The sequence below is a fragment of the Scardinius erythrophthalmus genome (assembly GCF_964197995.2).
Source record: "Scardinius erythrophthalmus genome assembly, chromosome: 20".
Taxonomy (NCBI): Eukaryota; Metazoa; Chordata; class Actinopteri; order Cypriniformes; family Leuciscidae; genus Scardinius; species Scardinius erythrophthalmus.
In genome coordinates, this window is record NC_138240.1 from 5,650,221 (window position 1) to 5,663,873 (window position 13,653).

The 13,653-nt window shown below is 38.0% G+C and overlaps 1 protein-coding gene across 1 annotated transcript in view; it reads right to left on the minus strand.

The window, feature by feature from the left end:
• Positions 1–13,653, minus strand: part of plxna3 (plexin A3) — a 171,217-nt gene that overhangs the window by 32,447 nt on the left and 125,117 nt on the right. Inside the window, exons 10-11 of the mRNA XM_081349760.1 lie at positions 12,017–12,217; positions 851–947 (exon numbers count right to left, since the gene is read on the minus strand). Of these exons, the coding sequence (XP_081205886.1) occupies positions 851–947; positions 12,017–12,217 (298 nt within the window). The remainder of the gene's footprint in view (positions 1–850; positions 948–12,016; positions 12,218–13,653) is intronic.

Consider the following 13,653-nt stretch of genomic DNA (forward strand, 5'->3'; position numbering starts at 1 on the left):
CACTGCATGACTATCCAGGGTAACATTCAGTTGCTGGTGTGTTCACACTGCATGATGCATTGGCGACAGGGGGTTTCACACTGCATGACTTTCAGGAGGAAGAATCGCCGACAACTCCTGTCTGGCCCGCAAACTACAACCAAACACACGCGAGAAGTGATAAGGAAATAACGCAAAATCCCGTGTGCGTAAGACCGCAGTTCTCGCGCGAGTTTGAAATTGTTATTAAAAATGATAGCCTGCAAGAAGCTTGCGATCCAAATTGTGTGTGCACTGATTTGCAGCGAAAAGGAGAAAAAGAAAAACATTATGCGTGAGGAAATGGCTGGGAAGACAAGGGGAGCAAGGACTGTGTGTTCTGCAAAGAGAGTTTGGGGTAAATGAATAATGTTGCAATGTGCTGCTGTTGCTGCTGGTCAAGCAAATGTTTGTGCTTTGTTTCTGTTTGATATAATTGTAAATATATCTATTAAAATACTGATATTGTGGTCTATAACTCCTCCCCGAACTCCCCGCTGCTCTGTATCTTGCTCTCTCATTGGCTGTCGGTCATCGCCGATGTAGTTTTCAGTCAGAACACTTTTCACACAGCAGGATTTTGAATCGCCGACAGGTCCAGATATTTAGCATGCCAAATATCTCACGGGCGTCGGCGACTCGTCGGTGATTCTCTCAGATCGCGTCTTTGCTCATTCACACTGCGTGATTGTCACTCGCGTGAACGAGCACCGATTTGCCTGTGATTTCGGGCATTTGTCGGCGATTTCTCAAAACCTGTCGGCGAGCCAAAATCGGGGCTAAAATCATGCAGTCTGAACTCGGCATTAAGGTGAAGTGTGTAATTTCTTACCTCGCATGGATGACGGCTTGTCGATGGGAAAGTCACCATCCCACACGATGGAGAAATCCACAGGCAGGTCTCCCATCTCATTCCCTTCATACCAGTACTGCGAGAGGAAAGCAACAGAAACAACATCTATATGAGAAAAAGGTTTATACTCCACCCTCTGCATCAACTTCCACTGATAACATCTGTCTTGACGTAAGAAAAACAATAATTTGCAAACTACACAGAACTACTGGAAAAATATGCCCAAATCACCGCTGACATTACTTGACGTTCTCAAGAGACAATTACAGATGAGGATGATGTTATCGGGTCACTTTCTCCACCGGCCCTGCTCAGAATCAATCCTGATAACATCTTTCCTGACCCAATGGAAATTAGCTTAAATCCAGATCTATAATTTGCTACACACTTCACAGCACTCTTGGAAAAACACGTCCAATCACAACTGACATCTTCTGAACATCACATTGACGAAGAGCATGACTGCAGATGATGACAACGCAATCGTTTCACTCTCTTCACAAGCGCTTCATTCATTGTTGATGAGGCCATAAAAAAAAATAAGAGAGAACAGAATAAATACATATAAATATAAGTGTGTGTGTTTGTGTACATATATATATACACACACACACACACACACACACACATATATAATATATATATAATATAATATATATATATATATGTGTATGTATGTATATGTGTGTGTTTATTATATATATATATATATATATATACACACACACTCATAGTTTAAATAATAACGTACACACACATTTATATTTATATATATATATATATATATATATATATATATATATATATATATATATATATATATATATATATATATATATATATATGAGAGAGAGAGAGAGAGAGAGAGAGAGAGAGAGAGAGAGAGAGAGAGAGAGAGAGAGAGAGAGAGAGAGAGAGAGAGAGAGAGAGAGAGAGAGAGAGAGAGAGAGAGAGAGAGAGAGAGAGAGAGCGCTTTGGTTTGAGAGAAATTAAATGAATAAATTGAACAACCACACACAAAAATTTGTTGTTAAAATAACTTTTTCTATTTGTGGTGGGGACAGCATAAATATTTGCAGGGCTTGTAAAAATCAAGTTAGCAGAAACAATGCTCATTAAGTTGTGATATGGCGGATCTCAGGCATGCGGCTGCAGCTTGTCATGTGGCGCAGAAAGCAGGTGACGATGGTTTTTACTGTCCGGGATTTAATTAGCAACACTGAGAGCACTTATCCAACGCAACCCTGAGAGAATATCGCTGATCAGGCTCATCGATCGGCGGCTGCTTGCTTAAGAGCCTTCGAGATAGGATGGGGAGTCCAAGAGAACACGAGTAAACTTCCCAGAGCGAAGCTCCAGATTCAGCATTACAAACCACCACAATGGCACTTTTACCTTCGCTTTCCCTGAGAAATGTGCAATCATGCTATTTGAAAGGCTACAGAAAACTAAAGGCCTAATTCACTATATAGTTCAGCACATGGTATATTTCAGTGCGAAAATCAACACATTTGTATCTGAACTGTCTTATGCAAACTGAGCCAAGGGTTTTATGAAGGATTTACTCAGAAATGTGTTTCATTAATGCATCCAAATTAGTTTATTATTAAGGATGAATACACTAAACAGTTTATCATGTGGTAGATTTCAGTGCAAAACCAGTTACTTCTTCACTTAATATGCAATTACAGATGAGGTATTCATCTTATTCACTTAATATTAAGTGAATATCTGTATACTAAGTGTATAATATACATCTGTATAATACTGTAAGTGAATATCTCATTCACTTAATATGCAAGATATGGATTTATGTTGTTCAATTGTGGACACTCTTACCCGATTTTCATGATTATTTTGCAAACCGAGCACTAAAATAACATAGCCGACGTGCAAATAAACAACGCTTTTCATTCTTACTGAATTCCCCCTCAGCAGTGAAAACTGTACTGAATTTATTTCCATTTATGGCCAAACCAAAATCTATTTTGGAAAAAAGCAAAAGAACACCCTGCCTCGATGAAACCTCATGCCTCGGCCAGTCATTAAGCCCGATTGAAACGTCAGCTGTTACATCAGCGTTCATTCAGCCGCACAGCCCAGATAAATCACAACAGAGAAAACAAGCAGTGCCACATCGTTCCCCAGCAGTCTGAGAGGCCCAGAGGAGTGGAAAATGGCCCTCAGTGGTGTGTGCGGTAAAGCCCGAATCTTTCTGCAGCTGTTCTGGGGGGAAATATCTGGGAGGAACTCAAGCGAGCTCTGCAGTGGAAAAGGTGGTGAAAAGCTGAACTAAACCTCACTCAACCTGTTGACGCCAGGCACCCAGCAGACATACATCTCTATGAGACACAGCTGCTGGGGTCCCGGGCATCTTAATTGGGGTCAATTACAGGCGACCAGCATACTGGCATACAGGTCGCAGAGGTCATGACTTCCACATCATTAACCTATCTTGAAATTTGTTGAGCTATTATGCAGTCAAGCTATAAGGAAAAAGGCCTGATTTACTAATAGCATTTTATAAAAGGTGCAAAACTCACAAGCAAATGAATGGTAGAGATATAAAACTGTGTCTTTCCATAGAACATGTCAGTAAATTGACAAATAAAAATTTCTTTGTTGGTAGTTAATTTCATCCAATAGGACTTTTTCATGAAACAAAAGCAGAACGGATGTGTAAATCCTTACATAAATTGGCAAATTGAATGACTATTTACACAATAATGATTTAATGAACAATGCATGAAGGATTTTTAATTTTAATAATGAGACTTTTTAATTGTGTTTTTTGAAAATAAACGCATCTATTAAAACAAAAGAGTATTTCTATATTATAATCTAAATAATATATAATGCATGTGTGTGTATGTACTATGTATATTGACATAATATTTAGTTTGGTTACACTTTATTTTAAGGTGTACACAGTGTTACAGTGTAATTATATATTTAAGTACAGAGTAATAATAATTAACAACATGTACTTACTATAGGCTTAGGGTAGGATTAGGATTTGGTTTAGGGTTAATTGCATGTAATTATGCATAATTTACTGTTATTACTATGGTAAGTACATGTAACATATGTAACAAGGACACTGTAAAATAAAGTTGTACCTTTAGTTTTTATATTATATATATATGTGTATATATATATATATATATATATATATATATGTGTATATATATATATATATATATATATATATATATATATATATATATGTGTATATATATATATATATATATATATATACACTTTTTTTTTCTTTCTTTTTTTTACATTTTGAGCAATAATGTGATAGATTTTCTTGCCTATTGCCTCTCCTCTGGTGAAAGATTTGAGCTTTGAGGAGATTAGCCTCCGTGTGTAAATGGGTGGAAGCCTTTGTGTTTGCCCATACAATACCGCTTATCTCTGCCAGAAGTGAATTGATTTTCCTCCGGCTTGTCTTCCCACTGTATCGCAGTGTGTTATGTGTAGACAGCCTGGCCTGGTTCTGTCAGAGGCCTCACTGGAAATGACTGGCAAACGACAGCAAGGTAATATTACCTCCAAAACCGTCCTCAATTTATCAGCAGCCCTGAATGTGCAAAACACAACCCAGGACGAGTGCTATCACAGGAATAAAGGCCGTTTCCACCTTTTTGATTTAGCTTTGTTCACATCCTTGGGGTACATTTCAATCCCGTTTGCATGTTTAATCAAAGGCTATAATATCTGCTAGCGGCACGTGGGTTTTTTAAGAGACCACTTTTAAAAATTGGTGTGCTCAATAATCCACTTATTGGAGCTAAGTTAATACGGTGCTACCGTTTATGGCAGCGGCTATGATGAATAACTGGAGATATTGACTCAGGGGGGGAAAAAAATGCTGCTTCTCGAAAATGCAGCCTTCCCTTGAAATTAAGTGATTGCAATTAATTCAAGTGGAACTCGGGTGGAACTAAGTATTTAGTCTTTAATAGGATTTTATTGTTAAAAGATGTTTTCATACACCTCATCTCTCTGGATACACTCGGCTCCAGTTGACCTGTCAATGGCGTCGTGTTCAAGTGACAGAATGAAAATCAATATAACTTAATGATGGAGGACCTGTACATTTAATTAAGTTACAAATTGGGCCAGACTCAGCGAAAAAAGACACAACGGCATCAATGGTACGAGCAAAATGAGCCCGCTGTGTGCGAGGCATTACTTTACGGTAACCTAATTACTGAATCATAGCTATCCCATTACTAACGACAGTCCAGTAATAACAGCATATAATTCACTTCACTGAATGTTGCGTCATGGACTAATTCCTAGGTTGGGAGAGGGGAATTCTGGGTTATGATAAAAGATACAGCCTCTGTCAGTCCAACTATGATGTGATTTGGTCTGGTCGAGAGCCACTGGAAACAAATAATGGCAAAAGTGGTTCTCCTAAAGCAATGAGGATAAGGAAAGGTGGCCACATGGATGCGCAAGCAACGCGTGTCACCATTAATGAGGCGGATGCGCTGACCTAAGGCAAACCAAAGCATTTTTCTGGTGTGTCACTCTTGGAGGGATTTCTTCATTTGGAGGTTCTAGCGCAGCTGAGCCTCTTAATACACGATCAGCTCAGGGCGCAGTTAATGTGATACATTACAGCTGGGACATATACAGTAGATTGATCACCGCATTAGTTGATAAATTTATTTTAATAGTGCCCACCTGCTTCCACACGGCAACCTAATAGCATTTAGAGTTTACAGAGACTGGTTGGAAGAAGCAGCGGACACCCATGTTTGCACCATAACAAGTAACTGAAATGACCCAAGAAACTTTTTTGGACCAGGCGAAAACTGCTCGCATACAACCCAGGTGATCGTTAAAACACATTTCTCTCTGGTAGTACGGTATAAAACGGCTAATGGCTGATTGAGCACTTGATGAGAATAATAGAATAATGAGGGTGAGGTGGTTCAAAATCCCTGACAAAAATAACATGTAAGTGTTTTTATTCAAAAAGCTTCCGCTACCCTGCATCGAGGATAATGGGGTTCTTTGTAAGGGCCCTCTCCATCAAGAGTCTGGTTCAGAACTTGGGCATTGTGTAAAAAAGGCCTTTGGCGGTACGTTTCCCCGGTAACACGGCCGGTGCCTGTCGCTAAGGGGTCAGCGCCGCTTAGCAACACTTACGCTCCTCGACTCATTTGGAGTATTTTGCACACCTCTCCCTTCTTGGAAAAAAACTTGAATTTCTTTGGATTTAGCTTCAGCCAAGCAAAAAGCACACTAAGTACAGACTTTTTTTTCATGACTAAAATTAAAAAGCACACATAAAGCAGGTGGTTATGTTCTGACGGGGACTAGCATATTTATCTTTTGTTTGACAGATGATGTACTGTACGAGCAGATGTTCAACCTATGTTCAAGCTATAGCTGTGCATTTCTGATTCTTGAGTGCCACGGTACAGAGAAGTGGTATGATATAGTCATATTTGAGAGACATGCTATAACATTTTACACAACTGAAAAGGTACAGTAGTTCCAGAACATTTTTCCTGGGAGTACATGTTGTTCCTTTCATAACTGGTAATGAGATCTTTTGAAATACAAATGGACCAGTACCATCCCCATGAGGCACACCTTATTGGAATATCATCTTTGCTTTGCTTTCAGATGATTTGGCTGTTTAGTTGATATCATTATTACTAGTGAGTACTAAGTAGTCAGTTAGCTTTGTCCAATCAACTTTCAGTACACTATTATTCACCGTTAAATGTCTGAACACAATCACATTGGTTGACTAGCTCATGAATTGGACCTTTCGGTCACCAGCCCTGAACTTTTATTACTATCCCATACACACCATGACTACACAATCATTGATTCATTTATTAGCTAGTACAATTAGCATTTTGTTCATTATTACAACCATTAGCTTTCTCACTACTTGACTTGCCGAGTACAGTAAACTCCATTGTAATGCATGTGATGTGGAAGCTACACAATAGCAGCATTGTGAGATACTGAAAAAGCAGCTGTCTGAATTCTAGGGTGAGGCAGGAACGGGAAACAGCCGAGAAATTAGGGAGAATGCAGGACCAGTTAACTTGATTTTTGTCAAAAATAATGACCTCTCCAATTCCAGTGCGAGATGTGCCCTAAGGGAGACCACTTACATCAAGATAAGAGCAGATTAACTAGCTGTAATACAACACCCGTAGCCTTTGTCTTCAACACTATGAGGTCTTTTCAACATCAATAAAAAACTGTTATGTAATGTCAGTAACTGCTAATATTCCACACTAACATGCTACAAAAAAAGTAGCTATAAAAAGCGACTATTGTATTCAGAATAAAGAATTGGGTGCTAAATATTAAAAAAAGTAAATTGTAGTTGAAAATATAAGACTCAAGTAATAAATTCACACCTATGATATTAGTAAATAAAAACAAAAAAGGAATGAAACACCTGAAATACTATTAAAAAATATGATTGCAGAGAAGACTGAGGACAAGTATGAGGTTGAATTGAAGTTAAACTGTACGAGTAAGAGAACGTAACAGATGGAATGACCTCTAAAACCTCATCCTTTTTCTATTTACTTCACCTTTCAGTAACGAATAGAGCTATATGAATACCTTTCTTGAGTAGAGTACGAAAAAAAACCCAGCTGACTGTTTGATGCACGTTCTCAGGTGATGTGTAAACAGAAGATGAAACTGATTGATTCAGCGTCTCCTATCTGAAGGCACTCACAATTTCATTAGCATGGACCCCACGGTCTCAAAGTCACCTGCTGCCGGCTCCCAGAAGACTAAGCTGTGCCATTCGCCTTGACTGCCATATTGATTGATTTTCGCTGTCTCGTGTGAAAGCATGAGAGAGAGGACACGTGCTGAGGTAGGGAGTGGCGGGCGGGCGGACGATGACACTCTCCTGGGAGCCTGTGTAATTTGTATCAGGTCTTCGCTGATGTTCGATTGCTATTCAGGGAAGATGCATGTCATGAGAGAGATGATGTGCTTTTTCTTTACTGTGTCACTGGTAATCACACTATCAATTAATCTGTGCATGCCCAGACCAACACAGATAGCACAATGAGGTGAGAGACAAAGAGACTGAGAGATAAGAAACGCAAGGGGGGAAGGGAGCCGATGAGGAGAAACAGTGAGAGCGTGAGGATTTTGTTTCTCATCACAGTGAGGTAGAGACAGAACTCATCTAGAAACACTGCAGTCCGGAAAAACACAATGCAAGTGAACGCAAATGCTTCTAGTTATGCCATTCATAACGCAACACAAGTACGAATCACAAATATTATACTAACAAAACAATACCAGAGCAGCCACATCAAGTTGACAGTGAGAAAAAGTAGCACAAAACGAACGATTGCATAGCATAACATGTAATGTAATGAGTAAAAATATTTATGGCATGCATTGCAATAACATAGTTCTAGTTCTAGTTCGTACAGATGCTTCCAAATAAAATTACAGGACTTTTATAAACATTAAGCACTAATTTTAGATTTTTTCAAACATTCTTTATTGCTTAATTAAAAAAAAAAAACAACAACATTTTTTTAATTTCCATTTTAAATAAAAAAGTATTAAGTAAAATTAAAAAGTGAAATCAAATAAAAAGTCTGAACCATTAACTCAATTCATCAAACAAATTCTTTATTTCTTAATTTCAAATTTCTAAAAAATAAAAATAAAGCAACAAAATAAATATAAGTTCTTCATTTTAAATGTTTAATAAGAAAAACAAATAAAATAAAATTCAATTTTAAATAAATAATTAATAAAAAAATAATAATAAAAAATGTCTGAGCTATAAACTTGTTTGTATTTGCTTGTACAACAAATACAAAGAGGTAAAAATGTACTTGGCTCAAAATAAACACTGGCCAAATAAGAGTAAAAATGAGCACTGGTGAGTAAATAGGAAGAGTAACCGTACTTGTTTGCAGCAGGAAACTAAGCAAATGATAAAGGAAAAAAGATTATTCCAGTATTTTAATTTAGTACTTTAAAGAACTTTTCCAGTACAAAACGTTTTTCATGTAAATATATATATATATATATATATATATATATATATATATATATATATATATATATATATATATATATATATAAAAGTAATTTAGGAATCTATTTGAATCACGTGTGCAACAGTTTTGCAGTCAGTGTGTACAGGCAAATTATCACATCGCACCTAGTTATGACAGATGTTATTCTGTGAATTTGTTGGTTTGGCAAGACTTTATAAAGAAAAGATCTGCACAGAAATCCCCATGTCAATATTCATCTGCAATAAGTAAATAAAAAACCTGTTGCCCTCCATATAGTCTGTTTAGACTGCACAAGTCGCTACGCTTCAATTCCAATTTAAATGCATAGCGCTGTCGGAGACAGCAGCGCGGGTCACAGTCAGGGAGACTGATGAACAGGAGGAGATGAGTCCAAACAGATGGAAGGACAACAGTTGCACCGGGGTCCTGCGAGGAGACCTTCCAACCGAGCTTGTGTCATTCCTGGAATGAACGACAATCAATCCAGTACCGGGCGCGCGCTACAGACGTGATCCTCATTATTAAATTGCAACGGGACATCAATTGTCTTGTCGCAGAGTTGGGGCTAGTGGATTGACCTTTGACCCCGTCAGGGTACAGAGGTCAAAGGGCACGCGCTCCACCTCCAGCATGGCAAATCGGGTTCACCGCATTCCTTTTCAGCGTGTCACACTGTCGTGCCAAATTATGAGGCACGTCCAGCGCCTAGCTAATTATCTTACAAGAATCCCTGAGGTTACTGTGACAACCAGATGGGTCACAGACGGCCTGTACCGCCTGCATATGAGAGCGAAAGGGAGGACCGAGAGAGAGAGAGAGAGAGAGACAGACATTCTCAATGTCAACATCTTGACATGCTCCATTTTTCACTGGGATTGAGAAAACAACAGTTCCAGCGTTATAAATTGATGCCTTTGCCGATTTACCCGGATAAAGATTCGTATTTTTTATGATCAGTGATTCAGTGAGAAGTCACCTTGGCTTTCTCAGCACACTTCAGACAAATTCATCACCACCTCTTTGCCCTACAAGGGACGATTTGAAGCTCATGCTAATTTTTTTAATGGAAATAATGTCACAAAGCAAAATATAATGAGAGAAAACAATGCATCTGTTCATATGACAATTATTCAAATGCCATCTGGGGTGAGGCTACGCTTGGAAAAATATGCTGATTAATAAATTACATTGTTGCCATTTAGGATACATTGAAAGGAATAGTTCACTCAAAAATAACAATTCTGTCATTATTTCTCACACTCGTGTCATTCCAAACCCGTACGATGTTAATAATTCTGCTTACCACAGAAAGCAAACAATCTTCATTCAATGGCTGTTCATTGGAATTCTAAGCTCCAAAACATTCTATCAAGCACCATTAAAATAAGTCCATATGACTACAAGTTTTCTGAAGCTTTGAGTGATAAACAGATGCAAATTTAATTCTATGTTTATTGATAAACAAATATGGTGGTACTAGCTATTCTGCACATTCAAGTTGTGAATTTAATTTATGCAAGTAATTAATATATTTAAAAAAAAAACATTTCTATCCCACGTGTTCAAGACAACAAAATAGTTTAGTTCTGGCTTGCAAAAAGGAAAAATATGCTAATTATTTTTTAAAAGCACATTTTTGGATATTGCATTTACATTTTGAAGTTACCATCGTGAATTTATGCAAAATGCCAAAATTCACATAAAATACACTAGTGTTCAAAAGTTTGGGGATGATAAGTCTTTTTAAATGTTTTTCAAAGAGGTCTCTTAAGCTAACCTTAAGGCTGAAGGCTTTTATTTTCCCATAAATACAGCAATATTATGAAATATTATTACAATTTAAAAGATCTGTTTTCTATTTGAATATATTTTAAAATGTGATTTATTCCTGTAATGCAAAGCTGAATTTTCAGCATCACTACTCCAGTCTTCAGTGTCACATGATCCTTCAGAAATCATTCTAATATGCTGATTTGCAGCTCAAGAAACATTTCTTATCATTATCAATGCTGAAAACACTGTGATGGAGAGCTCTTGAAGTTGTGTTCTTACTTTTCTTATGCATTTCATAATATTTACGTGGCGTTTGCTGGTTTATATTTCCTGTTTTAGCTGAGTAGGCGTGTCCTTAAAGAAAGCGAAAACCTGTAGGGGAGCGCTCATTTTAGATCATTTATGGAAATATTTGCGCAAATGTATGTTTTGGTTGTATCCGTCCTTTTTGTTGTATTTCCTGAAGATGTTTTTAACTCTCGTCTTAGAGATGTGTATGGCTGTCACTAGCAAGGGAATAGTGGACAGATTGCGTTTTAGTGTTAAGCCATGATTATTTTTTTTTTCAGGATTCTTTGATCAATAGTAACTTCAAAAGAACAGCATTTATTTTAAATAGAAATCATTTGTAACAATGAAAATATCTTTACTGTCACTTTTAATCAATTTAATGCATCCTTGCTGAATAAAAGTATTACATTCTTTGTAAAAAGAAAAAGAAAAATGTAAATACCATAACATATTTGAATGTGACGTGTATGTGGATGGAAACCTGGATATTAACAGTCATTGGCTCTAATATCCAAATATAAAATCCAAATAATAATAAAAAATAATATCTAATTGATACTTTGCAGTCACGTGATATCTGGCGGGCAACAAACGCGGTTAGTGCATCCCATCGCACAACAACTATCTAGCATGTCGTGTACACCTCAAAACACCAACTTTTGTATATTAAAACTGGCAACGTCCTGGCAAGATCCTTTTTTTAGTTTAGTTAGTTTACTGGTTTTCGTTGCTAGAGTATGACGTTCTTGCCCGCCAGCCAGTACAACTGACGTCACGTGCAAAGTATCAATATCCATATCATGACATTACATTGATATTTATAATGCTTGAAACATCAAGTAATGACAATTTTTATTTTTATGTGAACTATTCCTTTAAGAAATTCTGCTGTTGCTTAAAAAAACTTGAACGCTCAGATTTAGCCATTGCTATGAAGAATTTTTTTTCCTGCATTAATAGCCACTATTCATCATGTGTTGCTAAACTGAAATGCAGTTCACATGTGTAAGAGTCGTTGTCTTACCGAAGTGTTCTGGCACTGGATGCAGGAGCTGTTAAAACGGACCGCGGGAATGCGCTGGACTTTGCCCTGGATGTTAAAAACACACTCATAGTTCTTCTGTCCAGACTGAGGCTGAGGCAAGTTTCGAGCTCGCAACGTGATTGGCCGAACGATCCCCGCCGGTACCAGGATGTCACTGCTGGGCAGAATTTGTGGGCAGCCCTAAAAATGACAACAAAAAAAGACAATATGTTATAATTCAGGATCAGAGTAAAGCACAAATAACCCTGACTCATAAATATCATAACCCATTCGACTTTCACCGACACTGATTCCAGTTTATTGAGCTTAAAAACAATAAATAACGTCTATTCGACTGAAACTTTGCCTACAAATGTAGCATTCAGTCGTGCACAAACACACCAGAGATGCTAGGAAAAGAAATTGAGGCCATTAGGGTGGGAAGAACTTAAAATCCAGCAATCTGAGGCTAAAAACCCTATTACACAGCAGTTGCATCCGTCTCCAGTTTTACGAAGCACGGTTCTCTCGGCAGATCACACTGATGAAGCGGTAAATGAATATCTTCCTTAGTCCTGCGTGTCAAGTCGTGCTAGAAGAGTCATTACGGTCTACTCTACCCGTAACCGATTGGAGCATTTATCAAAGAAACTATTTTATACTGACGTGACTTCTGATCGCACTGATGGAAAACTACACATCCTGAGATATATTAGCAGCTCAGAAACAACAGCACAATCTGAAGAGGGGAAACAAGGTTTCTGTTTACTCAAGCCACATTAATTGATTGATGATCATCACTTATTGACGGGTGCACAGAGGTGTTGGTAGCAAAACAGCTCTTCTCCACCCCAGTTGTGCATCCTGGGATATTCGGGACGATCTGTAATCTATTTAACACCGAACAATAATCAGGGTGGCAGTAAAAGCAATTTGCAGGCAGAGCAGCCATAAATCAGAGCGGCTAGCCGGCCAGCGCATCGTCTGCCCGCGCCAAAAAGCAGTACGCTTAACAATGATGCAACTCTTTACCCCAGACCTCCATCAATCTGCACAGGTTTGCATATCAGTGTGACAATAAATCTCATTTTCATATTAGGTGTTTGTAAAGAAGGATTTACTCCCTGTGGAGGCACGAGGGGCGCACAGGTGGCGACTGCAGGGAGAGAAGGATAGCGTGCCTTCATACTGCAAAATGAGCACGATGAATCACCTGTAGTTCTGCGGAGGATGACAACGCTGAGCTAATGATAAATTACTCCAGACGACTGGCCCGTAAACAAATACACAGTCCACGGGCATTAGAAAGCGACTCTGATGATACGAAACTCGGGTTGGGTGTGTTTAATGAGAAAACACACAGCTCAGTCACTGAAAATGGTTTCAGCTGTCGTTATTCTTTGCGAAAATGTTATATGTGTGATACGTGGCTCAGAACCACATAAAATCTTATGCAGACAGTCCCCACTTTGGAGTATGTCTACTTCCCTGATATTTAGCATGTCAAAAGCAGTCTGTCTAATCTATAATAAATTATAACTTGAATTGAAATATAATTTGAATTGAGGTAGCAAACATGATGCAGAATTTAAATTTGAATTTTAAAGGGACAGCTTACCCAAAAATGAAAATTATCC